This window comes from Pseudorasbora parva, chromosome 4 (genome assembly GCF_024679245.1).
Source record: "Pseudorasbora parva isolate DD20220531a chromosome 4, ASM2467924v1, whole genome shotgun sequence".
In the NCBI taxonomy this organism is placed as follows: Eukaryota; Metazoa; Chordata; class Actinopteri; order Cypriniformes; family Gobionidae; genus Pseudorasbora; species Pseudorasbora parva.
In genome coordinates this window covers 4,980,309-4,998,176 of record NC_090175.1, presented here as the reverse complement: position 1 = coordinate 4,998,176, position 17,868 = coordinate 4,980,309, and the positions used below count along the sequence as shown (strand labels likewise).

Sequence of the window (17,868 nt, the reverse complement as noted above, 5' to 3'; positions counted from 1 at the left end):
GATTAACATCAAAGAGATCGCACTTTATTCCCCGCTGAACTCTCATCACAAACTCCCTTTCCGTCCACAGCATATTACTTAATAAAACAAAATAACTGACTGTTAGAAACAGAAAACAGAAAATAATCCCCACACATGGGAGCTCAAGACTCAGCGTGCACATACACAAAATGCAGACTTCGTTTGCAGGGAGCGCGCGCAACTCTTAAAGGGGCCACACTATATTTCTACTCGTTACAGCGTGCTTTAGTTTCATCATCATGAAAAGGTCAAAGCCATCAGGGGCTCAGTATCATAAAAAGAAAAAAGAGGAAATATAAAAAAGAATGCGAAATATACAGGTATGTTAGTCTACTTATTGGTTACTTGTTCTCTACTAAGCTGGTCGCTCTATCATAACGTTGAGCAAAACATTACACTGAATATTAGTACTGGACGGACCACACGCCATGCTCATTTCAGGTGCAGAACATTATAGCATAGTTAATTTGATTAAAAAAACATTACATCAGAGATATCTGTTTAAATTGATCAAGTAGGCTAATACGGTCATAACCATAGGCGTCACTAGGCCCTTTTTTATGAACTTATGCCTCAGCCCCCCCTAAAAAAATATGTGATTAACCTTTAAAACATATGAAACTGGCGCGAGTCCAACATATGAATCTTGCCTAGGGTGCCAGAAAGGCTAGAAAGGGCCCTGCACATATGGACTACTTTGATGATGTTTTTATTCCCTTTCTGGACATGGACAGTATAGTGTGCATACACTTGGATACACTGTCTGACTAAATATAAAATATGTGTTCCAAAGATGAATGGAGGTCTTACAGGTGTGGAACAACAATAGGGTGAGTCATTAATTACATCAATTTCATTTCTGGGTGAACTAACCCTTTAAGAACATTAGTCATGAGGAAAGGATAATAGTTTGGGTTTTCTATAGTGAGTATTCTTACTGGAACATTTTCATACACAGGCGAGTTCAGATCGGGTTTATAATCATCAGAGCCGAGTCGAGAAGCCTAGGGACAAAAGAAAAACGAGAGTGTGTAAGTATATACATTTTACTTAGTCAAAAGACATTTGATATTGTCTAACTGGTATTGAGGAATGTTTCATTCCTTTTGGGTAAAGGTGTAGGAAATCCTCAGTTAAAACACTTACCGATAAATTCTCATACACAGGTTCATTCAATTCAATACCACAAGCTTGGCGTCTGTCATGATGAGGGACCATCTTTGCCATTAAAGAAAAAAAACAGAATAGAGAAAATAACTTACTACTAGATAAAGTAACAACTATAGTCTAGTTAATCTTATACTGTAGTTACCAGTTTATTTAGCTGATCAGTAAACTACTGAAAACAACAACATTAAATAAAAAAAAACAGAATAGATAGACTAGATAGAGATAAAGTCACAACATAAAGTCATAAATACATTCAGACTTTGTAACCTTTGTTACCAGTTCATTTAGCTGGTCAGTAAACTAATGAAAACAACATTACTTTTCTCACCTGAGTCTCCTGTGTGATATTTCTCTTTTTCATCCACCTGCTTCCCCTTTAAAGACAATGATTTGACACAATTACAACAAATCAGAACGTATTTGATGTTTCATACACAGTTATGATTTCGAACCAATGAGATTCCCTCTCAAGGGAACTCGCGCTGCACCGATTGGTACTGTGGGAACGCTCTGCATGATCGTGGTGTGAAGCATGTGTGAAATCAGACCAATGGTGAGATGAGACGTCAGAGGCAGGTAATGCCATGAGCCAGGAGCTATAAAGCCAGTCAAACAGACCAGCGCTAGCTTCTGTGCCTTTTGCAAGTGCTCTGTGTCAGAGAATGCTCTCACTGAATGTTTTTGACTATGATTGTGGAATACCCTCTGGATAAATACTGTACTTGGATCCTCAATCTTTGAGGGTGTTTTCACACTTGGTCCTTTTCAGGGATCTGAGCGTGGTTCACAGGATTTTTGGCCCATATGTGAACACTCCTAACGATCTCAGACCCCTTTAAAGCAAACTGAGCCGAGACCATCATACAGTGAAGAATAGGCAATGTATGCAGTTTTTTTTCATGTGATTATTCAATTTCTTACTTGAATGCTGCTTTTAGGCATAGCTAGTGTAAGAATATGTAGTATTATATATAATGTTTTTTGTTAAAAAGATAAACTAGTTAATTCAACAGCATTTATAGAAATGTCACAAAGTAATAATAATCTTTACAAACAAATATATCATGGTTACTGAGGAATAAAAAATGTAAGCAAAGGGGATCAAATGAGACTCAGGGTGTTTTCACACTTGGGTCCTATTTAGAAGAACCGAACTCCTTTAAGTGGACCAAGAAGTGAACCAAGTGAAAAATGACCTGGTTCTCTTTACGTTCACACTGTCCCTGTACCTGAAAGAGGACTCAGATCATTTTTGGTCCACTTTAGTAGGAATGTGGTCTTAGACCCCTTTGTGTTCAGACTTTTGCTTTTTGGATCTAGTCCAGCTCAGTGTTTGATGGCTGACCTTATGGCCTTCAACATCTGATCCCATTCGCTTACATTGTTTGTTCATCAGTAACCATAATATTTGTTTGTAAAGATTATTAGTATTTTATGACATTGCTACAAATGCTATTAAATTAACTAGTTTATCTTTTCTACAAAAAACATTTTATATATATATATAGGAATTTGCGAACAGAAAAATCAAGTAAGCCCAGAGCAGTTTGTCTTCGGACTGCGTGTTTTTAGCGAACCATACCACATGATATCGAACCATACCCAGACCACCTCTCGCGATGGTCTCGGCTCGGTTCGCTATAAAGGGATCTGAGATCGTTAAGAGTGTTCACATATGGGCCAAAAATTATGCGAAACCGCGCTCCGACCCCTGAAAAGGACCAAGTGTGAAAAACACCCTCATTCTAATGAGTTTATTACAAAAGACTTCGCCAAACATGGATCCAGTGTTAGATATACTATTCCTGCATCAAGGTACCTGTAGTATTGAGGACTACAGCTCACAGTTCTGTGCTCGGCCTATTATAGTAAATTGGAAGGTTACTGTTTTTAAGGACTTTTATACTCATGGATTAAATGAACCCATGAACTCCTTCATGCCACAAGGTCAAAAGGACCTGACATGAACAGTTGTCTGGTTCCTCCTACAAAGTTGGGGAAGTAGAGAAAGATTCTACCCACAAATATTTTTGCGAGCTCTCCTCAGAGAGAGAATTTCCTATTCCTCTACCTGAACCTGTGTCAGTTCCTGGCAATGATGCACTGACTGTTAGGTAACAGCCATTTTGTGTGTGTGGCCTGCACACACATCAACTTTGTCTCTTGCACAGAGTCCAGAGAGGACTCCTTCCCCTGTCCCGAGTTCAGAGAGGACTCCGTCTCATGTCCCAAATCCAGAATGGACTGTGTCTCTAGCTGTGCCACCTGCTCAGCTTGCTCCGCCATGGTGATCTACAAAGAACATCTGCACTACTGTGTTGGTCGTCTGCTCTGCTGTGGGGGTCTTCAAGACCATCTGCACTACTGTGGTTGACGTCTGTTCTGCTGTGGGGGTCTTCAAGACCATCTGCACTACTGTGGTTGCCGTCTGCTCTGCTGTGGGGGTCTTCAAGACCGTCTGCACTACTGTGGTTGCAGTCTGATCTGTTCTGGGAGTCTTCAAGACCGTCTGCACTACTGTGTTGGTCGTCTGCTCTACTGTGGGGGTCTTCAAGACCATCTGCACTACTGTGGTTGCCGTCTGCTCTGCTGTGGGGGTCTTCAAGACCGTCTGCACTACTGTGGTTGCAGTCTGATCTGCTCTGGGAGTCTTCAAGACCGTCTGCACTACTGTGTTGGTCGTCTGCTCTACTGTGGGGGTCTTCAAGACCGTCTGGACTACTGTGGTTGCTGTCTGCTCCGCTGTGGGGGTCTTCAAGACAGTTTGCACTACTGTGATTGCCGTCTGCTCCGCTGTGGAGGTCTTCAAGTCCATCTGCACTACTATGGTTGCCGTCTGCTCTGCTGTGGGGGTCTCCAAGACCGTCTGCACTACTGTGGTTGCTGTCTGCTCCGCTGTAGGTGTCTTCAAGACAGTCTGCACTACTGTGATTCCCGTCTGCTCCGCTGTGGGGGTCTTCAAGACCATCTGCACTACTGTGGTTTCCGCCTGGTCTGCTGTGGGGGTCTTCAAGACCATCTGCACTACTGTGGTTGCTGTCTGCTCCGCTGTGGGGGTCTTCAAGTCCATCTGCACTACTGTGGTTGCCATCTGCTCTGCTATGGGGGTTTTCAAGACCGTCTGCACTACTGTGGTTTCCGTCTGGTCTGCTGTGGGGGTCTTCAAGACTGTCTGCACTACTGTGGTTGCTGTCTGCTCCGCTGTGGGGGTCTTCAAGACAGTCTGCACTACTGTGGTCTGTGGTTCCCTATATCGAGGAAACTTCGCACTGCGTCGAAACGACGAATTGGGGATGCTCCCTAAGCATCAACGCATCTGAAGTATGAATGAAACTAGTCCAATCCTGATTGGTGTTACGTCATGACGTAGATGTGATGGCATAACCGGAAGCTATAAAGGGGAGGCCGGCGCATAGTAGTGTCAGTTATCGCTCTTCAGCAGTAACGCTCTGTGTGAAATTGTCTGTCTATTTATTGTTGTTTGTCCACTATCTATCTATCTATCTATCTATCTATCTATCTATCTATCTATCTATCTATCTATCTATCTATCTATCTATCTATCTATCTATCTATCTATCTATCTATCTATATTGAAATGGCCTTGAAAATGGTAATTTATTTGCTGTCTATAGAGGGGTCAGAAAGCTCTCTAACTCTGCATTCTCTCATGATGAAAAAAATTACCTCAACAAAAGCTGACAACAGTTGTCCTATATTAACATAATATCTTAATTGACTGACTTAATATTTTTCGTGTAGACATTAATGACAGTGAAAAAAACTGAATCAATAGGCTATATTGCTTGTTAAAAACATAGTTTTTTTTAAGTCAGTCTTTGATGCTCCTTTTGATGTTCACAGATGACTGATGTGTGATGTGTTTGAACCTAAGACTGTTAGGCCTATATAATCTTAGTGATATTATTATAATTATGGCTTAAACAACAACTGTATACTTATGATGCATCTCTTTTATAAACAAGCTTTGACAATTTGTGAATAGATTACCTTGCAATTAAATTTTAATGTGGGATGTAGTTTTTTAGTCTTCAACTAATCTATCCTTAGCACTAATTCACAACCTTTTGACTAAGTCTATTATTCACACACATATTACTACAGATACATATCCTACCAAATCAGCATCATGATGATCACTGCAGCTCCACAAACCACTCCAATGGATATGTATATTATCACCGGATGTCCTTAAACCAAGATAAATGAATAAAACATCAGAAAAAAATAGTTTCTTCACTTTAATAAGTAACAATATAAATGTATGAGCTGCTCTACCTTTCACAGTCACAGTTACAGCTTCTGATCTCTGAGATCCATGTTGATTGTGAGCCTGACAGTAGAAGCGTCCACTCTGTAGTGCACTGAAACTCTGTCCAGATCCAACAGCTGAGGTTTCATTCTCCTTAAACCAGCTGAAGTTCAGAGCAGGAGGGTTTGAATCACTGCTGCAGTTCAGAGTCACTGAATCTCCCTCCACTATTACACCAGATCCACTCATCAGTACTGAGACATTTCTGGGAGGGTCTAATAACAATCACCAAATTATTTCACTTAATTTATTTTTAAAATTACTAATATGAACTGAAATGTTCAAAACAGAGAATTAGCATCTTGTTTTATAATAAAACTCACACAAGACGTTTAGAGTCACAGCATCAGAGTATTTCTCTCCATGTTCATTGGTGGACTTGCACTTGTATTCTCCACTGTCATCAGATCTGATGTTTGAGATGCTGTAGATTCTTCCAGATCCTACAATCGTTCCTCCTTTAAACCAGCTGAAGTTCAGAGAAGGAGGGTTTGAATCACTGCTGCAGCTCAGAGTCACTGAATCTCCCTCCACTATTACACCAGATGGACTGATGGACACTGAGACGCTCCTGGGAGGGTCTAAAAATAAAATAAAATAAAATAAAATAAAATAAAATAAAATAAAATAAAATAAAATAAAATAAAATAAAATAAAATAAAATAAGTCATCCCATTCAAGATCAAGATTCAAGAATATTTTAACGATGTCTTTACTACCTTTCTGGGCCTTGAGAGTGGCAATTTATTTCCTGTCTATAGAGTTGGTTAGAAAGCTATAATCTGCATTATCTCACAATGACGATACATCTACCTCAACAAAAGCTGACAACAGTAGGCCTATATCAACATAATATCTTAATTATGTAACGTAAATGTGATTATGGTCACACTGTGTCAGCCCTGTGTGACAGAGCTTATGTGAGTGTCAAGTTAAGAAGTATTGGATCAAAAGCAGTGATTATCAGATGGTTCGTTTGCCATAATATGCGCTGTTGTATTGCCATCATTTTAGTGACTTAACCTCACAATATGTTCATTAACTTTACCAGTAAGTACACTGTGTGCACAATTATTAGGCAAGATGTATTTTTGAGGAATACTTTTGTTATTGTACAACTACAGTGCTCATGGTCAATCCAAGTTTTTAACAAACCCTCAAACCTGAACATTTAAGTAGCAAAAGTGAAGTTTTGGCCTTCTTAAGAGAATATCTATATGTACAACGGTATTAGGCAACTATTAGGGTGCAGATTTATTATGCAACTAAATGAAAAACAAAGATTTCCTGTCTCACTTGTTTATGAACTTGTTTTATTTTTCATTTTTTAAATAAAGGTTTCTGAGTGATATCAGATGTATTTTTGTTTTTATTGTACTTACCCTGTAACTACACGAAACAAGAGGAGAACAAGAGCCACTTTAATTTACATCCTGCACATCCACACTTACCCCATAACTACACGAAACAAGAGGAGAACAAGAGCCACTTTAATTTACAGCCCGCACATCCATACTTACCCCATAACTACACAAAACAAGAGGAGAACAAGAGCCACTTTAATTTACAGCCCGCACATTCATACTTACCCCGTAACTACATGGATAATTACCCCTTAATTAAAAAATACTTACAGTATAATTACCCCTTAATTAAAGAATACAGTATAATTACCCCTTAAATAAAAAATACTTACAGTATGAATAATTTGTAAATTTTCCTGATAGTTACCCCTTTATTCCCCCAATATTACATATTGTTCCCATATACTTACTTTATAGTTACACTATAATTACAGAAAGTTATGCTGTAAATTCACTTTAATTATGCAGTACTTTCCGGGCCGTAATCTAAAGCGTTACCCATCATTCATAGGAAAGCTATGTCATTAAAGTGACTCAATGCAACAAATTGTTTTTTTTTTTTTGCTCTATGGAAAACAAATTGTGTGAAAATTGAGCTCAATAGGAATTGGAGGAAAAACCATGTCGCAACAATCTGACACATAAAGAGCTAAGAGTGACGTTGCGTCCTCGCACTCTGTAAAAAGAAGTTTGAAGTTCACGGAAAAAGGAGTGGCATTTTTTGCAAAAACGTGTAAAGAAAAGAGGTCTTTGAAATGCAAGCAGGCTAAGAGGTACATGGAACAAATTCGTGCCTTAATGGAGTCCACTGACAATGTGAACTCGGTGCAATCTCAGTTGGCAAAATGCATTAACTGTTATGAGGAAGCTAATGACACGCATGAATCCTTCTTGAATTTGAAAATGCCTGAGAGTGAAGTTCAAAGACAAAATGAATAATTTCATACAAAAATGACCATGTTCCGTGATTTCACTGAGGAAGTGGAGAGCTGGTTGTCTAAGGCTGCCCACCCACACGTACAATTAGTTGATACTGCGGCTGAACATCCTGATAACCAAAGTGTAACTTCTGATGGGATTAGACCTGAAGAAAGTGCCTCTAATATCTCATTGGTAAAGGAGAATAATTCCAGATTACCCTCTCAAGTATCAAGAGTATCCTCAACTTCATATGCAAGGATAAAAGCAGAAGCTTATAAAGCAGCACTTATGGAACGCATGTCTGCATTAAAAAGAAAACACTTGTTAGAAGCCAAAAAAGAGGAATTAAGGAAGGAAAAGGAACAATTGTCTCTGGAAACTGACCTGGCTGCAGCCAATGCTAAACTCCGGGTGTTGGAAATTAATTCAAAATGTGGTTCAAAAGGATCTGACCGAATGAATTCCTATTTTGAAAGGAACAAACAAGGTACAGGCCGCCTGAATCCGCACGCTGACCATTTCATTCCAGAACAAATTGACATAAAGAATATTTACACTGAATCTCACTCTGAGTCACAGGCTCAGATTGTCAGGCCTAAAATGTTGGAAAAGAAACAATCAGACTCGCAACAGGTGATACACAAACACAAAGGACACAAACGGTTCATGATGCTCAACAAATAGGACGTCTATCCTATCTTAACTCAGCAGGCAATGATAACTCTCAGAATGATATTGTGAGCATTATGCAATGACAGAACGATATTACCACACTGTTGGTTCAGCAAAATTTAGCTTCTGCTCTCCCAATGAGAAGTATTCCTTTGTTTGATGGCGACCCTCTTCAGTTTCGAACCTTTATTAGAGCTTTTGTAAATTGTGTAGAAGAAAAGACTGATAATACAAAGGATTGCTTGAGCTTTTTGGAACAGTACACCAGGGGTCAGCCAAGAGATCTGGTGAAAAGTTGTCAGCACTTGCCTCCTCAGCAGGGATGCCAAAGAGCTAAATCCCTTCTTGCAGAACATTTTGGCAATGAGCACAAAGTTGCCTCTGCTTATATGGACAAAATTCTTACATGGCCTCTCATTAAGCCAGAGGATGTGAACGCATTGCAATCTTTTTCTCTGTTTCTTAGAGGTTGTTCCAATCTAACACAGCAAGTCATGTATATGAAGGAGTTGGACATGCCATCCAACCTCAGAAGCCTTGTGATGAAATTGCCTTATAAACTAAGAGAAAAGTGGCGAAACGTTGCATGTGATCTGCAGGAGCTAAGTGGAAACAGGGCTGTATTTACTGACCTTGTGACCTTTGTTGAAAAACAAGTAAGAATTATCTCTGACCCTCTGTTTGGTAATATACAGGATTGTCAACATACCAGCTATACTAAAGCCTCCAACACTGGCCATGCAAAGCAGAGAAGAACTGGAAGCACTTTTGCCACCAGTGTCATTTCAGTAAAGGAAGGAGATAAGGTCTACAGTGATGATAAGATTAAGTCCTCGTTTGCCCAAAGTAATCTTAAATGTCTACTCTGCCAACAGAACAATCACGCTCTGGATAGATGCTCACGGTTTAAGTTAAATATGCACCGAGACAAGATAAATTTCATAAAGGAAAATGGAATCTGTTTTGGTTGCTTAAAGATTGGTCACATGAGCAAAGACTGTAGGAGTCGTTTGGATTGTAGTGTGTGTCATCAGAAGCACCAATCAGTCCTTCACATTGAGACAAAGGGTACATCAGTCAAAGAAGCACAGGATGCTGTGAGCCTTCCACTAAAAGTGTCAACTGGACAACAGACATGTGGTCATATAGGGGCTGGTGAAGAGGATGATGCAGTCTTCTCAATTGTTGCAGTTCAGGTTAAAAGCCAGATGAGTAATACAGTTGTGCAGACTTACGCATTTCTGGATCCTGGGAGTTCAGGTACTTTCTGCACTGTTGATTTGGCAAGGAGACTAGGTCTAAGATGAAAGCCAGCAAACATTTTATTAAGGACAATGGGTCAGAAGAAGATTGTGAGTACTAATGTTTTGACTGGTTTAGAAGTGTCTGGCATGGATACTGATGATATTATCAAGTTACCTAAAGTTTTAACTCAAAAGATTATGCCAGTGTCAAAGTTGAAAATTCCACGACAAGAGGATGTGGCTAAATGGTCTTACTAGGGGAACATAAAGCTTCATGATGTGGATTCAAATGTTGATTTGCTCATTGGAACTGATGCAGCCAAAGTGATGGAACCATGGGAGGTGATCAACAGCCAAGGTGAAGGACCATATGTAGTTCAAACAAGAGTTGGCTGGATAATTAATGGACCACTTCGAGGTGGAAGTGGCAATGGAGTAAAGACTGGCTGCTCTGTTGTTACAACCAATCGTATTTCAGTGGAATATCTGGAGGAAATGCTCATTAAACAATACAATCATGATTTTAATGAAAGAACATCAGAGGGGGGATTGGAGATGTCAAGAGAGGACGTTAAATTCATGAAGATTGTGAGTAGTACAGCAGAATTGAAAAACGGACATTATTGCATTGACCTACCTTTTAGAGAAAAAGATCCTGTCTTACCAAATAATAGCTGTGTTGCTGAACAGCGCCTCCAAGGTTTGAAGAGGAAGTTTGAGAGGAACGATAAGTTTAAGGAGGAATACACCACATTTCTTGGTGATATGTTGGTTCAGGGCTATGCTGAAGTCGTACCCATAGACCAACTGGAACAAGTGGATGGAAAAGTCTGGTACATACCCCATTATGGAGTACATCACCCTAGTAAAGGAAAGTTAAGGGTTGTGTTTGACTGTGGAGCTACATATAAAGGAACATCACTAAACTGTCAGCTCTTGCAGGGTCCAGATCTCACCAACTCTCTTATTGGGGTTCTCATTCGGTTCAGGAAAGAACGTGTTGCTGTCATGTCCGACATCCATGCCATGTTTTATCAAGTGCAGGTCCCTGATAAACACATGAACTTTCTTCGCTTTCTTTGGTGGCCTAATGGTGATACTGATCAAGAACCAGTAGAACATAGAATGAAGGTACACTTATTTTGAGCTGTATCGTCCCCAAGTTGCGCAAATTATGCTTTGAGAAGAACTGCAGAGGACCATGCTTCAGATTTTCCAGATGAAGTGATCGGTACAGTTCTTCATAACTTTTACGTGGATGACTGCCTGAAGTCCATAGCCTCAGAAAAAGATGCAATTCAAAGGATTTGACTTTGCTCTGTGACAAAGGTGGATTTAGTCTAGAAAATGGGTGACTAATAGCCATTCTGTGTTGACGTCAATACCAAGTGACATCAGAGCAACAGAAACAAAAGAAATGGATCTAGATACGGACCAGCTTCCTGTTGAAAGAGCGCTTGGTCTGCAATGGTGCGTTAAGTCTGACAAGTTTAGGTTCAGGACTTCAGTACAGGAATGGCCACATACCAGGAGAAGTATTTTATCTGTGGTCAGCTCAATGTACGATCCATTGGGGTTTTGGGGTCCTTTTATCATGTCAGCTAAGTTAACATTACAGGAACTCTGTAGAAGAAACTTGAAGTGGGATGAACAAATACCCCCTGTCTTCTCTAAACAATGGGCTGACTGGCTAATGGATCTCCAAAAGATGATTGGATTCCAGGTGGATCGCTGCATTAAACCTTCGGATTTTGGAACATCCGTAACAGCACAAATTCATAACTTTTCAGATACCAGTCAAGTTGGATACGGTACAGTATCGTACCTGAGATGGAAAGATGATCATAAAATACATGTTTCATTTCTTGTAGGAAAAACTAGAGTTACGCCTCTGAAGCCAGTTACCATTCCTCGCCTGGAGCTCGCAGCAGCAGTTCTGGCTGTCCGAATGGATAGAATGCTTCAGAAAGAGTTGCAGTTGCCACTGGAGAGGTCAGTGTTTTGGACAGATAGCACAACTGTCCTCAAGTATATCTGCAATGAAACTAGACGTTTCCATACCTTCGTTGCAAACAGGGTTGCGGTTATTAGAGAAGCCATAGAAGTTGACCAGTGGAAACATGTGGGCTCTAAGATCAATCCTGCCGATTCAGCATCCCGTGGACTGAAAGCAGAGGAATTTCTCACACACCAGAAATGGATTAAAGGTCCAGAGTTACTCTCTTTGTCAGAGAAGGAGTGGCCAATCACTGATGTGGATTTAGCTGTAATTCCCTCTGAGGACCCAGAGGTCAAGAGAGAAGTCGCTGTGAATGCTGTTGTCAAGCACTTAGAGGATCCTACAGACTATCTCATTAATTACTTCTCATCTTGGAGGAAGCTTAAAACATCTGTTGCCTGGTTTCTCCAGCTTAAAAGAGTTATTTTGCTCCTGAGCCAAAAGAGAGAAGAGTTAAAATCTGCTGAAAGTGACAAAGACATAGGAGTCAAAGGGGTTGTTGAACAGAAACTTCAGAGCATTAAAGCCACTCTTGGAGGGAAAATCTCTTACTCCAGAAAGTTATGTTGAAGCAGAAAAGGCAATACTTTGTTTTGTTCAAAACCGTAGGTTTAAGAGTGAAATTGCCACCCTGAAGAAAGGTTTGGTTAATGTCCCTAAGGACAGTTCATTGTACAAGTTGGATCCTATATTGCAAGGCGACATTCTCAGAGTCGGGGGTCGCTTACACTAGTCTGCATTACCATCAGAGATTAAACATCCTGTTATCCTTTCCAAAGATTTGCATGTTTCCCAACTGATTTTGCTTCACCTCCATCAACAGCTAAGACATCCGGGTAGAAACCACATGCTGAATAAGCTCACGACAGAGATATTGGATAATTACTGCTAACTCTGCTGCAAGAAGAATAATTGCAGAATGTACAACATGTAGACGTTACAGAGGAAGGCTTGGAGAGCAGAAGATCGCAGACTTACCTGAAGAGAGGGTTATGCCAGATAAGGTTCCCTTTACAGATGTGGGAGTTGATTATTTCGGCCCCATAGAAGTTTAAAGAGGAAGAAGCGCTCTAAAAATGGAGTGCTTTTCACTTGTTTGACCAGTCGGGCAATACACCTGGAAGTGGCATATTCTTTGGAAACGGATTCCTGTATTAATGCTTTGCGGAGATTCATTTGTAGGAGAGGTCCTGTGTTCAGCCTAAGGTCAGACAATGGCACGAATTTCATTGGAGCAAACAAAGAGTTAAAACAAAGTCTTGCTGCTTTGAATAATGCAAAGATCCAAGGTGCTTTGATTCAGGATGGGATTAAGTGGAGCTTTAATACACCTACAGCCTCACATCAAGGCGGTGTTTGGGAGCGTCTGATCCGCTCCGTAAGAAGCATACTCACCTCGGTTCTTGGGCAGCAAGTTTTGGGTGATGAAGGCCTGCAGACCCTGTTTTGTGAGGTAGAGGCAATACTAAACGACAGACCCATTACAAAGGTCTCTGATGACCCTAATGACCTTGAGGCTCTCACACCAAACGATATACTTTTGCTAAAAGGAAAGCCCATCCTTCCACCAGGACTTTTTGCACCAAGTGACATGTATATCAGGAGAAGATGGAAACAAGTACAGTACATTGACAAACTTTTCTGGAAAAGATGGACGTTTGAATACTTACTTCTAATGCAGGAAAGACAAAATGGGCTGTACCAAGAAGAAGTTTCTCTCCTGGGGATATTGTCATCATTGCTGTAGCCACGGCACCGAGAGGATCCTGGATGATGGGCCGAGTTCTGAGTGTTAAGTCCGACTCCAAAGGATTGGTTCGCTCTGTGCTCCTCCAAACTAAGACACATACCAGGAGAGACCTATAACGAAGATCTTCTGGAGGCCACAGTGTAGCATCATGGACATGTATTCTTTCTTTCTTTTCTTTCTTCTCTTCTATTTTTCTTCTGATTTGTTTCTTTTCCAGATAGCCACGGGAAGAAGATCAGAAGAATTTATGTATTATAATTAGAGCCTAGCTAGATAATAGCTCCGTTACAGAAAGAAAAGTAATTGTGGGTTTACACATTTCACAATTGGGGGCTGGAATGTTGGAGCTATTTTCTTGTTTTGTAATTAAGTTAATCATTAAATTACTTTTTGTTTTATTTTAGCTAATTTGCATGATTATTTTATTGATATAGATACAGAACGTTAAACTTATTATTTTCATCATTTTGAGCCATATTTTGGGGACTTTTATTTTGATAGTGCTGAGCACCTGTTCGGATATATTGGTGATTACACTTAGGACGAGCAGGCACTGGGAAAGGTTGTTGGTTTTTTACCAGGGAAAGAGAGGCTGCAGACACCCTTTGTTTGTATGCTTGCTCAAATGGAAATAAACCGCATGAACGATATGAAAGCCTGGACATTGGATTTATTGTATCCTGCGTAAGATACAATCTTTAAATGCCTCAGTGGCCGTTTGATTTCTTGTTTGATTTTAAGTTAAGGACAAATTGCCTTAACACTCATCATTGCTCCGAAAACACCACGTTATTGAGATAACTTTTTTTTGTTTTTTTTTTGTTTTTTGTGAATCGTTAGAAAGAATCGTGATTGTGAATCACAGCAAAAACCCACTTCAGGAAAAGCAGAAATAATTTTACCGTGATGATGATGAGTCATTGTTTGGAATAATCCAAGTTGAAGCAGCCGAAAAGGGGATTTTAGGTAGCTTAGAAAATTGTAAGGAAAATATTTTAGCATTGTGAAATTGCTTATAGCAGTATGTGGAGCCATGTTGAGAATGCTAATAAACTGTCAATGATCAGAGGTCTGCTGCGTATATATACCTCTTTTTGCTGATTAGCTGAGTGCTCTCCACTTGTGCCAATTATCTGACCGTGATCCTCACGAACCTTGATAATAAAACATAATTTTAAAACAACAAATGAATCTGTACTCACACGTGACATTGAGATAAACATCAGGCGATGTGTGAGTGTGTCCGTGTACAGCACAGCTATATCTGCCTGCATCCTCTCTTCTGACTGACTGCAGCAGGAGTTCATTGTTTCCGTCTCTTCTCTCAGTTAATGGCTGTGAGTTTCTGGACCAGATGAATATTGCTCTGTCAGTCAGAGTGCAGCTGCTTTTACATGTCAGACGGACTGAATCTCCCTCTGTCACTCTCTCAGGAGACTCCACCTGAAGATCTGAACACAACACACACATTATATCTAGTGCTGCTGTCACACACTGATTATTATTCAACATAATGCACAGAAGAAGAGATAAACCTCATGAAACTCACCTGTGACAGTAAGAGTCACTCCTGGATAACCAGTCCATTTTCCACCTGTTATATTAGTGATGAATCTGAAATAGTACTCGCGTGAATCCTTCAGTGTCACATGACTCAGTCTGACGGTGCAGTTCTGCTGTTTATCTCCCAGATACTGAAGCCTCTGACTGTATTCAGGGTCCTTAGACAGATCTGGATGCTCTTCACCCCTTATAGAGTCTTTAGTCCAGAACACTTTGATTATCTGATGTCCAGTAGGGTATGTATAAGAGCATCTCATTATCACTGTTGAGTCCTTTAGTGCACAGATGTGTGAAGGACTGTAACTCACACCCCAATCAGCACTAGAAACCCCTGAAACACAGAATTCATCAAACTTTAAATGTTGTTGTGGTAAGGGGGCTCGGTCTAGCAAGGTCTGTGATGGGAGAGAGATCTGGAGGACAAGCTGTAAGTGGGTCAATTGCAAATGATAAACAGGTCTTTTGTTGCAGTAATTGCCGTGGGGAGACATAATAAAATCATCAGGAAATGAGGACCAGGGAGAGAGACACACAGACTGGGGCCATGTCCACATTAATACGTTTTTGTTTGAAAACGCATCTTTTTCTCTCTGTTTTGGCCTTCCGTCCACACTGAGATGGCGTTTTAAGGCAATGAAAACGTAGCTTTTTGAAAATGCTCTCCAAAGAAGATAAATTTGAAAATGCTGTCACTGTAGTGTGGACTGTGAAGGCAGTGGGATTTGAAAATGATGATGCATGTTTAGTCATGTGGTGCATATTGTACCAATATATGGTACATGCATATTGTTCCAGTTGTGCACTATTCACATTCACACAGTTGTAAAATACATTGTTTGCACACTTCATATCACAGTCCTGCAAGGATGACAGAAAATGTACTTGCATTTGCCGTCCTGTGGCAAAACACGAGTGGAGTTGCGTTTTAGACCAAACAGAATAATGGTTGACCGAGTGCGACCTGACGAATCAGTAAATGATGAGATATTTTGCTAAATAAAATGATCCTGCCAGAAGAATTGCGTGATATCTTAATGACGTCTGTATCATCTCAGTGAGCTTTTATGCATGTGCAGTAATTTTAATTTTTCCCGTTTACTGACGTTAGTGTGGACAGAGAGAATTTTGAAAAGAAAACTATCCAAAAACTATAACTAATAATCTGGATTAATGTAGATGTAGCCTGGGACTCTAATGACACAAACACAGAGAGGAACTGCTAATTAAACAGACGAGTTTGCAAAGAGAGTTTGATTATTGCTTTATGTCTTGTGTGATGTGAACACAGTTTGTTTACTGACTTAAAGATAAATAAAAGAGCACTTATGACTCCCAGAAAGCCGGCCCCGTGTCTTGCTCCACAGTTAACAATTTCTGGTTCTCAGAACGTTCCCAGATCCTCACGTTCTCTATTGGTTAGTCAGGAAAGTTTTCTTTACGTAAATATAACGTTCCCTGTTGGTTTGGAGAATGTTTCCCTAACCTCTTTATTCCGATATCATTTACACTGCTGTATGTCTGCAATCGGCCAGCAATTCCTGTATCCCATATGGTATATGAAGACCGATAAATTGATGTCAATAATCAGTAGCCTACTACAAACCATGTCTTGTTTTGGACTTGTTTAATCAATAGAAATAATCCAAGCACTTAAAGTCCCTGTAAAGGCAATTCTATGAAAAAATTCTAAACACATTATAAATGTTAGAAATGTATTGCTAAAACACACTGCAAAGACTATGAACTGTGAAGTACTAAATTGTGGAATTAGACCATTATCCAGTTTTTCACCATTGCTGTGCTCACGTTTTCTCACGTCCCCTCTTCTCACGACGTTTCTGCGCCCCTACTGTCAATGACACACTGTAGCCACTGAGGCTCATAACTAGAGCACATTCGCATCAGTTTGCCGCTCAATCGCGATTACTATTAGTTACTATAGCCTACAGTTTGCTAGCTAGCTATGCCTTCGTCGGGGAAATGCATACTACCTGGATGTAGTCACTTACAAAACAGATCGGTGTCCTTATTTAAATTTCCGAAAAACGATCATATCAAGAAGTGGTGGATTCATTTTATGAAGAGCCACTTTGATGAAGAGCTGAGGATAGCTAACCAACAACTGCCTCTGTAGTGATGACTTTACACAGGATAGTTTTATAAACTTTTGTCCGAGACAACTGGGATTCACTGATATTCCGCTGTTACTGGTGAATGGGGCTGAACCGACTATCTCCTGCTTTCATCCTCCCGTCCCGCTGACAGCTGATGCCGACATCATCCGCAATAACGTTATGAGCACACCGATGAGATTAAGTTTCAGGGCAGGAGCAGTGCGTATGGAGAGTGGTTGTTCAGCATTCGTCTCGCGCAGATGAACCGTGGCTCGTTCTCCTCCGACACTGTCATTCTCGTGCTTTATGATGGGAAGCATATATGCTGTAAATGCGACCGTTTTCCCCTCTGTCCCAAAAACACATGCATATAACATGTTGTATAGGTAGTTTTTAATAATTTGTGTGATTATTAACAGTGAGTATTATCAGTAAACGGTGTCAATGCTCTAATCTGTTAACATGGACACCGGAAAAAACATGCGCTGCTTGCGCCCTGCTAACGCGTGCAGTGTGAAACTGGCCTTAGTTTGTTTCTGGCTCTGGAGCATAGACCGTAAAAAAATACTGGAGGCTCAAACATGTATGTATGGCATTTGAGTGAGGTGGAGGTAGCTTTCCTGCGAGTGGGGGTTGTTTTGGCGCAGCCAGCGGACACGCCCCAGCGTTTAAGAGCAGAGAATACTGCTCATTTTTGCAAGATTTTGATCTCTAGCT

At 40.4% G+C, this 17,868-nt stretch overlaps 1 protein-coding gene across 1 annotated transcript in view; it reads right to left on the bottom strand.

The window, feature by feature from the left end:
- Positions 1 to 17,868, bottom strand: part of LOC137072735 (B-cell receptor CD22-like) — a 34,564-nt gene that overhangs the window by 11,192 nt on the left and 5,504 nt on the right. The window contains exons 2-9 of the mRNA XM_067440660.1: positions 15,024 to 15,368; positions 14,677 to 14,925; positions 5,848 to 6,105; positions 5,491 to 5,739; positions 5,330 to 5,402; positions 1,520 to 1,565; positions 1,168 to 1,239; positions 960 to 1,025 (exon numbers count right to left, since the gene is read on the bottom strand). Coding sequence (XP_067296761.1) covers positions 960 to 1,025; positions 1,168 to 1,239; positions 1,520 to 1,565; positions 5,330 to 5,402; positions 5,491 to 5,739; positions 5,848 to 6,105; positions 14,677 to 14,925; positions 15,024 to 15,368 — 1,358 coding nt within the window. The remainder of the gene's footprint in view (positions 1 to 959; positions 1,026 to 1,167; positions 1,240 to 1,519; positions 1,566 to 5,329; positions 5,403 to 5,490; positions 5,740 to 5,847; positions 6,106 to 14,676; positions 14,926 to 15,023; positions 15,369 to 17,868) is intronic.